This window comes from Vitis vinifera, chromosome 1 (genome assembly GCF_030704535.1).
Source record: "Vitis vinifera cultivar Pinot Noir 40024 chromosome 1, ASM3070453v1".
Lineage (NCBI taxonomy): Eukaryota > Viridiplantae > Streptophyta > Magnoliopsida > Vitales > Vitaceae > Vitis > Vitis vinifera.
In genome coordinates this window covers 22,339,507-22,352,390 of record NC_081805.1, presented here as the reverse complement: position 1 = coordinate 22,352,390, position 12,884 = coordinate 22,339,507, and the positions used below count along the sequence as shown (strand labels likewise).

The 12,884-nt window shown below is 32.4% G+C and overlaps 1 protein-coding gene across 1 annotated transcript; it reads right to left on the bottom strand.

The window, feature by feature from the left end:
- Positions 1 to 843: 843 nt before the first annotated feature.
- LOC100244449 (small ribosomal subunit protein mS86 (rPPR1)) lies at positions 844 to 2,004 on the bottom strand. The gene has a single exon (XM_002272068.5). It carries the CDS (start codon positions 2,002 to 2,004, stop codon positions 844 to 846), a length of 1,161 nt encoding a protein of 386 aa, XP_002272104.1.
- Positions 2,005 to 12,884: the final 10,880 nt, after the last annotated feature.

Below are 12,884 nucleotides of genomic sequence, written 5' to 3'. Positions count from 1 at the left end.
ACTAACTCTTCCTCATTTTTATATAAACAGCATCTATTCACTAAGGTCCAACCCCTCTTTTCAGCTATGTGGTGAGAATCCTACCCCAAACTGCCTCTTAGGCCAAAAAAACCCACTTTTGTTGGTACCCAAGGGTTGCATGTAATGTCTTTTGGAAACGGATCCTATCTCATTGACATCAAATGGAATACAAGGATCTAATACCATTGGAAAAAGGAGAGAGAGAAAAAAACCGAACAAACAAACAAATTCAGCTCGCCAATGCTATGAACTATAGACATGGATTTCATTCAAAATGCTACATAGTACATGCAGAGCGGAATGATTCCATTGTCATGAGAAACCATAAGCAACTGCCAAGTAGGGAATTAAATAAGATTACATTTTGAAGCCTTAAGACTCAAACTGCGAAGTGAAGTTATGAATGACCCACAAACATAATGAAGATGACGGCATTCTACAAAAACCAAATTCTTCATGCCAAATGCTAGTATTGACAAAAGATTGAATTCACTTCAAATGAATGAAGACAGTACAATTATTCCATTAGCAAGGGAGGTTCACAAGCCACTCAGCCTAAAAACTATCAGCAGCAGGGCAACCAAGTAATTAATCAAAGCATGAGACTGAATTTGAACTACCATGAAAGAATCGGTAATTAACAAAAGAGACCGACTCAAATTGAACACTTTACAAAGCCAATGGAATCAGAGTAGGACATAATTTCACAAAGTAAAACAACACATAGTAGTTCTGAAGTATACCAGTCAGTTTGAATCAAAAAATTCAGAAATTGCCCTTTTCCTTTATTTCCCTAGCTAGTCCAGTTAACCTGACATACTCCTACAAAGGCAGTGCAGCTTCATGCGTTTTCCAAGAATCCGCAGCATTCCCTTTAAGCCTCTTCTTCATCTTCTCAACGACTTCTTTTGCAGCCTCCACTTTCGAAATTTCCACCAACCCCTTAACCAGACCATCCATGGCCTCAAATGGAGGAACCCATTTCCTCCTTATAATCTCCTTGCACATATTCAATGCTGAATCAAACTCTCCCTCCTTAACCATATGCTGAAACAAAGTAATATAAGAAATCGAACAGGGAGCAACATATCCATCCGCCAACATTCTCCCCAAAACCTTCTGCGCTGATTCAAAATCCCCCACCTTGCAAAACCCATGAATAATCATATTATAACTAGCCGAATTCGGCTTCACTCCCTTGGCTACCATCTCATCCAACAGCTTTTTGGCCCGAACAGACTCCTTATTCTTGCAAAACCTCAAAATCCTATGATTGTAAGTGGTGCAGTCATGCTCCAAACCTTTATTCTTAATCTCCTTCAGAATCTCATCGAATTCAACCCCATCTCCATTCTCCGAATAAGCCTCTAGCAGCACATTATACGATCCAATATCCGGATTTTCCATCTTATGAAGCAACTTTCGAGCGGATTCCATATCCTTCTGTTGGCAAAATGCCTTCAGAACCAAACTATACGACTTCGTTCCTGGAGAAACACCAATCTCCGAGGGCATGGTGTTGAAAACCGTATGCAATTGGTCAATCAAATCATTGTCTAAATAAACTGTGAGAATCGCACAGAGCGATTTCTCGGTCAATTGGACACGATCTTGAACCATTTGGTGAAATGTACGGAGGGCGTGGTCGACCATGCCGGAGGTGGAGTAGAGCATGATGAGGCGTATCCAGAAGCCTTCGGTACGGGGGTGGGGTAGGGTTTTCTGGTGGTCGATGAGGCGCTCGACGAGGTCGAGGCGGCCAGACCTGGAGAGGCGGCGGCAGGAGAGTTGGTAGAGGGGGCGGTGGCGGCGGAAGCGGGCGAAGTTGGAGGATTGGTGGTGGAAGATGTGGGCGAGCTTTTCTGGGTCGGGCTCGGACTCTACGGCGGATTTGGCGGCAAGGAAGGTGGTAAATGGGTCAGAGAGGGTGGAGAAACGGGCGAGAGAGAGGAGGCGTCTAGGGATTCTGCAGAGTGACGCCATTGCTAAAAGTCGGAGATTGGAATGGGGAAGTAGGGTTTAAGCTCAGTAGAGACTTGAGAGGGGTGGAATGGGTTTTTGATTCTGTTTTTAAAAATTATTTTTCAAACCGTTTAAATTTGAGAAGAAATTAAAACATTATTTTTCAGAGTTAAAAAAAATTAAAAAATTAAAAAAAATGTTTCAAGAATTAAAAATATTGAAAACAGGTAGAGTTTGGATACTCTTGACATGGTTTCTTATGTTTATTTTCAAGAATTATTTTTATGTTTAAAATTAATTTTTGAATATTTTATAAAAGTAAAAACCTTTGATTAATTATTTTTAGAAATATTTTTTCTATTTTGATTTTTTAAAACATTATAAAATCAACTTATATGATATTAATTAAATTAATTCAAGTCTTATTAAAAATAAAAATAGTTTTGTAATTATAAATAAATTAAAAAATAAATAGTTTTTTTTTGTAGCATATGAATTATAATATTACAACAAAATTGTAAATTACATTTTTTATAAAAAATATATATATATTATTTTAGTATATGTTATAAAAAAAATGGATGTTAACATCTTTATAAAAACATAATTGATTTTTTTTTTTTGTTAAAAATGAATAACGATAATTTTAAAATAATAATTGTTAAAGATATTTTATTTAAAATAAATAAAATTTAACCTCCTTAGCATGTAAATGAGCCAAGTTCTTATTATATACACATTTAATACAATCAATTTTATGAATTCTAAATTCTTAAAATCGTTAATAAATTCAATACAAAGTCTCATGTAATTTGAAGTTCATTTATTTACTAGGAACATGTACAAAGATATAATAATGTGCAGAAAATAAATAATTAAGTTTTTATAGATCAATTTTTATTTATAAATTTATGATATTAATGAGTTTTAAACTATTTTTAAAATTACCAAACTAGTTAACAAATTCAACTCATTAAGTCTTGCTTAATTTAAAGTTTATTTACTTTGTGAAAAAATTTACAAAAATATGATTGTTTGCGAAGAAGAAACCAATCAAGTCATTCAAAAATGAATTTTGATCTATAACTTTCTAATGTTATTAAAAGTGTATTTAGTAGTGATTTTAGGAAGTATTTTCAACTTTTCTAATGCTTGAAAGTTAAAAAAATTAGAATTAAAAAATTTAGAAATACTTCTTAGAATCACTATCAAACACATTCTAAGTTTCATGACTTTTTAGTATTAATTAAATTGGTTTTTAAGCTTTAAAGTATTTTTAAAAATGAATAAATTTTATGTATGGTTTGATTTGTAATCTATTTGCTTGATAAAAACTTTTAGCGCATTAGGTTGTGGAAAAAGAAGAAGAAAGATATCATATTCAAATTTATTTAATTTTTATGATTTTTTCCTTTTATTTTTAAAAATTGGTAAAAACAATTTTTTGTTATTCTTTAAAAATTGTTCTCTATTTTTCAAAAATTAGAAATAGAGAACAACTATCAAACAATGCTATAAATTTAAAAAAAAAAATAGTTTTCTTCTTTTTTAAAAACAAAAAATTATTTTTAAATCACAGTGACAAACAAACTCTTATTTTTAAATTATATATCTGCAAATATATTTCATATTCATTGGTTTCAAAAGTTCCTTTTAAGGTGAATGGAAATAAGAAAGTGAGTGAGGTTGAAAATGTAGGGGTACAAGAACATGACCAGATAGTTTTGGTGTTTTATTTATTTTTTAAATCCCTTATAAATTATTTTATTTTTTACCCAAATTTGACTCAATTGGTCTCTATTTGTTTTTGGGAGACAAGTTTAGGAAAGTTGTGATGAAGTTTAAGATTGGGATAATGAATTTATGAAACTTGAGTCTAGTTAAAACAAGATTTGATTCTTTATTGACCCTCCTCACATATATAATGCAATATAAATTTTATCCTTTAACATTTCCAATTTTTCTATTCAATTTCCCTAAAAAATTTCTTTACAATGGAAAAAAAACAAAAGTCCTCATTTATGTTTTTTAATACAAACTCTCACATACACATTCAAAACCATGATGTCATTACGTCTTTCTACTTGGAAGGGAAGACCCTATTGTTGAGTGTAAGATCCATCATATAGAAGAACAGGAAGAAGTCATTCTAGGAGAAAATAAAAGTGGAGGATGAAGAAATTTCCTTGTTATGACACCTATAGTGGAAAAAGAACATCTATAATAAATTGGAATCATACTTAGAAGAATAGAAAGAAACATCATCGCATTCAACTTCTTTTCAATTTTTATTGTTCTAAAGATTATTATCCAAATTTATTTTCCATTCCAATTGTTAAAATTGTTTATTATTAGAATTCAATGGTTGATATCAAACTAGAGAGTGATCATGACTACCATGGTTTGTGGCTATTGCTTTACTAAACTTGTTGTTATTTACCATGATATTAATCACTCATTCCAAACTTCTTTCATGACTCCAATCAATAAATCAATTTTATTAGCTAAGGGTGTTGGTGCAAAATAAAAATCTTGGTTGGATCCTTTTGTTTGTATTCTTTATGATGGTCCAATCTTTGTGTCTTCCATACCTAAAGTACATGACCCCTAACCTTCTTGTTCATCTATCAATCTCCTTGGTGTCATTCTCCTTCTTATGCTACCTACATCCTTTTCACTCCTTTGCTTTGATGCTAGCTTGGCAAACTTAGTAAGGTTCCCACTAAGCATACCAAAAATTAGGTGTTGTGATCAAATCTCCCACCTTTTGGTAAGGAGTAGCACAAAATTAAGTTTAATACACTAGTTTGATATGTCAATATGGCATAGAAATCCGTATTCAATTGTGTTGATTGGATATATCAAAGGAACTAGTCATCATTCCTAAATATTCCTATTACTCCAAGTAAAGTGAGATATGTTCGTGAGAATGCTCTCATGTTTCCCTTCTTCAAGTAACTTCATGTGAGTACCAAGACTCTAATTTCACCAACCTTGTACCAACACCAAAAGTAATAATATAGAAACAATTATCAAGAAGTATAACTAACTAGAAGAGTAAATTGGCTCCTTAAAGATTCTTCCAATTTTAGCTTACTTATACTAGACTTTAAAAAATTAATAAATTAATAAAAGGACTTCTTTGAATTAATTAGGTAAAATTATACCGACAACACATATAAAATGGATCAGACTGCACTACACTAGTCAACATCCTATATAAAAAAAAAAAAGTCCCCTAATGGCAATGCATTGGATACCATTTGTGGTATTGTGATTATAATCTCCCAACCATAGAACAAACCCTAGGATCAACCCCTATGATATTAATCAGTCCACTCCTAATGACTAGAGAGTGTATTACATTAAGGTTAGTTTACTAAGTTCTCTTTATTGATATATGGGCTAGATGCTACCATAAAGGTAGCCTATTAAACTAATGCAACATGATCTATGTTAGAGAAAGCCTCTTTGCATGATTTATTGAGCAATGATGTTAAACTAATGGTTCAATATTAATTAAGCTCTTTCCTTGATGTTGTTTTAGGACTGAATATTGCTTTTATCTTCAGTTTACTAATCTAAACTCAAAAAATAGGAACTTACACTAAGAAATTCCTTCATTGAGGCAATCGTGATTAAATTATAGTTATTCTACTTCTTTTGAAATATGATTATGTTTGTTGATGATGTTAGTGTCTACTTCTCTATCTCCTTACTTTTTATACCCAAGCCACCTTGGATGTTGTTAAAAAAATGTCCTACTTGCTAATAGAACATAGAGAAAAAAATAACCGAGAGAAAAAAGTAAAGGTGTTTTTGGTTTTATGATTTTTTTCAAGAATAATATTCTGTTAAAAATAGCTCTTTTGGTTATATATATGTATAAGAGTTGTCATGTTTCACCTATTACAAAGCTTGTCTTAACCCAATTTCCTAACTTACTCAAGTGGTTATAACAAAATACATAAGAGGTATAGTTATATTCTAACGTCCCCCCACAAGCTCAAGGTCGAGGAAGAATTGAGAACTTGGAATGAAGACGTAAAAGTCGTTGACTAGGTAGAAGGTTGGTCATAGCATCTGCTAATTGATGAGTAGAGGACACAAACTAGACTACCAATGACCATTGAAGTACTCGATGATGCACAAAATGGAAACCAATTTCCACATGTTTGCTATGAGAATGTAGAATAGGGTTCACAACCAAGTAGATAGTACTTAAATTGTCACATAATATATAAATTGTCACATAATACAACTAGGGTGTAAAATAATGGAACCTTGAGCTCATGAAGTAGGAATTAAATCCAAACTAGTTTAGAAGTAGCATTTGCAACAGTTGAGTATTCAAATTTAGTGCTAGATAAAGAGACTACCTTTTGTTTGCTAGCAGACCAAGAAACTAAGTTATTGTCAAAGAAGACACAATAGCTCCTAGTACTTTTGCGATCATCGGGGCAACTAGCCCAATTTACATTAAAATAAGCAAAAATATAATAAAAAAAAAGATGTTGTAGAAAGAGTAAGACCATTGAGTGAAAAGCCTTTAAGATATTGAAGAAGTCGTTTAACAGCTTGCCAATGAGTGTCAGTAGGAGCATGCATGAATTAGCATAGTTTATTGATAGCAAAGGAAATCTCAAGATGAGTAATGATACAATATTGTAAAGCTCCAACAAGGCTTCTGTATAGAGTAGGGTATGAGAAAGGAGCATCATCTTTAATGAAAGGCCACAAGAGTAGCACATGGTTTTGAATAAGTCATTTAAAGCTTTAGTTAACAAGTCAGAAATGTACTTATGCTAACACAAATGAAGTTGAAATCCAAACTTGGTTACTTCAAGCCCTAAGAAGTAACTTAAATCACCCAAATCCTTTAATTCAAAGCATGAATCCAAATGAGAAATAAGTTCATGGATTTGAGAGGAATTATTGTTAGTAACTATGATGTCATCCATTTGCACTAGAAAAATAATCATGTCTTTTCCACTGATGTAAACAAACATGGAAGAATCAACATTGGAAGAGTGAAAGCCCCATTGCAATAAAACCTCACTTAGTTTATGAAACCAAGCACGAGATGTTAGGATAGAGCCCTTAAAAGCATAACATGATGTAATAAATTTGGAATTCGTTATTTATTTAATGATATTCTAGTTTCACTTTTATCTATCCTTATTTCATGTACTATACTTTATGAGCATTCTTGTCTACATATTTTGCATTGTACGTGACTTAGGTGCATTAGGAGTTACATAGAAGATCTAAGTCATGGGTTCCTTGCAAATAGATGGCTTGTTCGCAACCAATTCAGGGGTCTAGGCAACCCATTATAGGTTGTAGTGCACCACCTCCTAATTAGAGGGATGGTTGATCTTGGCTATAGAGATAGGTTTCCCATGGTGAGTGCACTAGTGTGTACGGTTACACATTGTACGGAACCTACGGTGAGTCATGACTGAAGATTGTCAAGTAATCATGAACTCGCCAAGCTGCTTCATTGTGTTGTCTCTCAACCTTGAGAGAATATTGAGCTTGTACTAAAGTTAGCAATGACTTTGACCTACGGGTGAGATCGTAAGTTGATCATATATTCCCTATGGATTGGGTCACTGTTGATGGAAGTTGGTGGCAATAGGTATTCTCAATAAAGGTACCATGATATCTCATGGGATTGAGACAATGTATCCTCTTGAGTGATCCTAAGAAGATGTGTTCATGGAAACTATGACCATAGTAATTCCTTCAGTGGAACTTAACATACACTCTTTGAGAGCTAAGACATGTCAATTGAATACACAATAGGAGGATTTGTAACTCAAGGATAGTAGAAGTAGTCTTGAAAAGCTAATAGTTTTCACCTTGTTAAACTATGGACACTAATTCATGGAAAGACATAACACAATGGATAGCAAGTCATGGACCCAAACACATAGTGTTTCGTTATTATTTACATAGGATACTAGAGTTTAGTTGATTCTTTGTAATGGGATGTTGAATCATCTTCATAATTGGATTTTGAGGAAGCCAATATTCCTATGGGTCCTAGTTGTCCCTGCTCTAAGCTCATATACCTTGTTGGCATGGATTATAAGGGTTGGATTGTCTCTAGGTCCACTTTTATACATAAGGGCATTTTGGTAATTACGTAAGATTGCACAAGGATAAGTGAATAAGGTCTCTAGATTGGGCTAATTGATTAATTTGTAAGCCTTATTGGGTTAATTAATCAATTAGGACCCATTTTAGGCTAGATTAAGTGACCCAAGCCTATGTGGGCTCAAGTCACTTAAGCACAATTAGGAACCTTATAAATACCCCTTAGGGATTAGGGTTTTCATAACTTTTGTCTTCCACCATCCAGAGAGAAAGAGAGTCATAGCCTCCACCCTTCTTTCCTCCCCATCGGGAGTGTGCCAAGAATAAGGTTGAGTCATCAAGTAGAAGATCGTGAGTTTACAAGACTTCCAACAAATTCAAAGTCGTCTTCAACACTTGGATTTTGAAGTTTGGGAACATCGAAACCTAAATGTTAGTGTTTTAACCCTAAAAGATCAATTTAAAAAAAAAAAAAATTGGTATTACTTCCATTACTTAGATCTAAGGTGTCAACAACTGGTATCGGAGCATAATATTATAAGCATGCTTAGATCTTTATTTAGGGTGTGCTGACATTTTTTTTGTAGCCTTGATATTATCCCATGGCCAAGGGACACATGTATGTTCCGTTTTATTATTGCTTGTGATGATTGAATGGGATAATTTGTTTTCTTTCTCTATTTCTTCATAGATTTGGTTGTAAGCTCCATTAAAGGAGCATAGGTTTTCTTTTTCTCTTGTAAAGTTTTAATCTTTTCCATAGATTGGGTTGTAAGCTCCATTATAGGAGCATAGGATTTCTTTTATGTTGTAAAGTCTTGTTTTTTATCATCTATGGAGGACTACAAGAGATGAAGTCCTGAATGATGTCAATAAAGAATGGATTTTTATTGGAACATCATCTATGAAGATTCAAGGATTTTAATGGCTATGTAAGAAAGGTTGAATCCTTCATTTGATTGATTAAAAAGAAAAAAAGAAAAAAAAAATGAGAAAGTTTTTTTTTTTTTAGATCCATAGTTGCACAACAATGTTCTTTTTGACTCAAAATCAGGGCTTCCTCCTATGAGTTTCTTTGGGCAAAATGCATATGGTTTTAAAGCTTAGGAATTCGGGAATCCAATGCTGCAAACAGTTCACGATTCGGAGTTGAAACAAGAGAGATATGGTTGTTTGAAGCAGAGCTGCGTAGAGAGTATGCTGTAACGGGATTGCATACGGGTCCAATACTTTTTTATTGTTTGGGCTCATCTTTTGGGTCACTTGTTGGGATCAAGGAGGAAAATGTCGGGATATATCGGTGATATATCGGCGATATATCGTGTATCGAGAGGGGTCGACACGATATTTAGTGAAGAAAAATCGGAGGGGAGATATTTCCGTAAATATCGCCAAAATATCGGCGATATATCAGCGATATATCGGTTCTGGGAGATATATCGGAGATATTTTGAAAAAATCGTCTCTGGTGACAAAATATCGGCGATATATCGGAGATATATCGGAGATATATCGCTGATATTTTTTGTGATATTTTCCCTCCTTCATGCAACATGATCTGACGGCCCAAATCACATCCGTGTTGATCCGACGGCCTAGATGTGATTCCAATGGTAATATGGCAATCCAACGGCCAGATTGCTCCCAGATTTTGATCCAACGGCCAAAATTGATTTTCAATGGTAAATTAATGTTCCAACAGCTATTTTGGCCCAAATTTCATCTATTTCATCCATTTTTTCTTTCATTCTTCATTTGCTTTCTCATTACTCCAATTTTTATTAAGGTTACTCAATTATTTAATCATTTTAAGGTATATTTAATTTAAATTGTAATTAATTTTGTTTGCAATTGTAATTAGCTCATGTATTTTCAATTAATTAGTATGTTTGCAATATGGATGATTTAATGCTATTTTTACATTCAATTGTAATTAATTTTTATATTTTTATTGAATTAACTTAGGTTAATTTGATTATTTAATTATAAATTGATATGTTTATTTTAGATTATTATTTGTGATTTATTTTCACATTTAGAATTAAATTAAACTAGTTAACTTAGCTAAATTATTTAATTAATTTAATTAACATGAACTAGTATATTTTGAATATGAAATATGTTTATTTAATGAATTTAATGTGTACAAATTATTGATATTTAATGAAATAAAGTATTTTATGTGACTTTATAATGAGAACAATTACAAAATTAACATTTTTTATAGATCAACATGATATAATTATATCTAATATCGCAAATTATATCATATATATATATATATATATATATATATATATATATATATATATATATATATATATATATATATATATATATATATATATCAAATTTTTCAATAAAACAACTTTAAAATGTCCATTATACTTCTAATTATATTATTATGAGGTTTTCCTTACATTTCTATGAGTTTTTAATAATTTTAAGTCTACCAATATTTTTTTCCAATATCCGCCGATATATCTCCGATATATCTGATATATCCGTAAAATCGAAGTACCGATATATCCGTGATTACCGATATTTTCATCCTTGGTTGGGATTGAAAGTCAATGAATTTTGGTAGCTATATAGGAACTTCTTTTGGCAAGTTTTGATGCCAAATACAGGTGTCAAGTTGAAGACAATGGTTCACAATTGGAAAGTTGTGAAAACTATCCCTTAGCCATGGGATCTCCTTTTGAATATTTCCTTTTCAATGCCTATTGTTATATTGCATGTGATGAGAAGTGCTGTCAATGTTTACGGAAAATAAATTTTCATGAGAAGGTTATTTCCAAATTAAGTTTTATTCAAAATTGGAATGATGCTTCTATTAAGGATTTTTTATATATATGGAAAAAAAAAATTTTAAAAAAAAGTGAGAGAATCTAGTTTCCTTTTCTCCTTAGAAGATCCATTTTTCAAAGTTTCTAAGTTTGAAATCTTCAAGGACTTGAGTTTCCATATTAAGGGAAGATTCTCTTATAAGATCCATTTTTCAAAGTTTCTATTTTATAAAATTGGATATTCCTTATAAGCACAAGTATTCCAATTTAGTGAATAAACAAAGCTTTTGGAAATTCTCATGATAGATAATTTATTTTAAGATCATCAAAATTATTAAAAGTTTCTTATGAAAATTGTATGAAACTCTTAGTAATTTTAATGGATATAAATTTTCTTGAAAATTAGATTCAAAAGCATGTTATTTACTTAATTTTGGAATAGCGTAGATTAAGAAAATAAAACTTGTGAAAATAAATTAGAGAGCAAAGTTTCACTTTCTAAATTATTCTAAAGAACTCTAAATTATTTTCTTTAAAATTATTTTGATAAGAATCCTTATAAAATAAAAGTTTCCATTTTTGGATAAAGTGCTCTCTAGTTTTTATTTTTCAAGTTTTTGGAAACTTTATTATTATACCGATCCTTAATTTGGAGAGTAAATATTTGTTTCTGAAAATTTTCAAGATGGAGAATTTATCATTAAGGGAATGACTAAAAGTTTTATTTTTGGTAATTTTAATGGAATAGATTTGAGAAAACAAAGGTTATGCTTAGTTAAGAAAAACACCCAAAGGGGGCGGGGGTGGTGAATTGGGTTTTTAAAATCTTTTCAATCACAACAAATTTAAACACAATATAAGCAAAAGTAAAGAGATAGAGTTTAGAGAATTCAAACTCGAGTTTATAGTGGTTCGGCACTTCCTTGCCTACGTCCACTCTCCTCAACCTCCTAACTGAGTGAGGGTTCCACTAACTTGAAGCTTCAACCAAGCTTCCAATCTTCTTACACTTGGATTTCGGCTCCAATGGACTCTTACACAATCTCTTCAAGATTCAAACCTCTTGAAGGCTTTGACACTCAGATTTTTACAAGAAATGATCCCTTAACCTAGCTTAAGGATAGCTCAAATACAAGACAAAGTTATGATGACACATAAGAGTGCACTAAAGGATATGCAAGTGGTGATTTAATGCACTATGAAAGAAATGAGAGCTTTTTTATCAAGAACAGGTAGGTAGGCTATTGAATGCAAGTGTTCTCTTATCAATAAATGAAGTGGAGCTCTCAATTTATAGGTTTCTAAGCTCGGGAGTCAAAAACAACAAAAGGTAACCTCGTCCGGTCGAGCTAGAGGTCGACCGGTTCACTAGTCGTTGGAGCATTTAATGCATGACAGGTTACCGTTTCCTCGACCGGTAAGAGAATCACCTCGACCGGGAAGAGAAGGCTACTGGGAGAGAGAGAAAATTTTTGGCCTCCCTCGACCGGTCCTTGATCGGACGAGCACAATCGGTTGATCGGTTCCTCAACCGGTTGAGCCGGTTGGTCATAACCTCGATTGGTTGAGCCTTTTTTGCCCCGAAAACCTATTTTTTTAATTTCTTTCTTTACTAACACTTAGGCAAGGTCTTTTGGTGAATTATTAAGCCAATTATAAAACATTTTGCCTAAGGTACATTAGTTAAAAACTCGGGTTTTAATAAAATCGAAGTTTTAAAGAATAAACTGAGTTTTCTAAGTTGCATGAAACGTATGAAAATCCTAAGTGCACTCATGCATTCATCTTACATTAGTTTCCTATGATCACAAGTCTTCCAAGCGTCTCGATCTTGTATCCATTTGGTCATTTGATGAATTTTCGAGTTTATGCCTAAGATTCTTAACCATTAAACAAATTAGTCACTTAACCATGGTTTGTTATCATCAAAATCCGATTAGGAGAACCCTTAGGCTAACAAGATTATTATGAAAATTAGATTCCATATTTAAAAATATTTATTAAATTGGA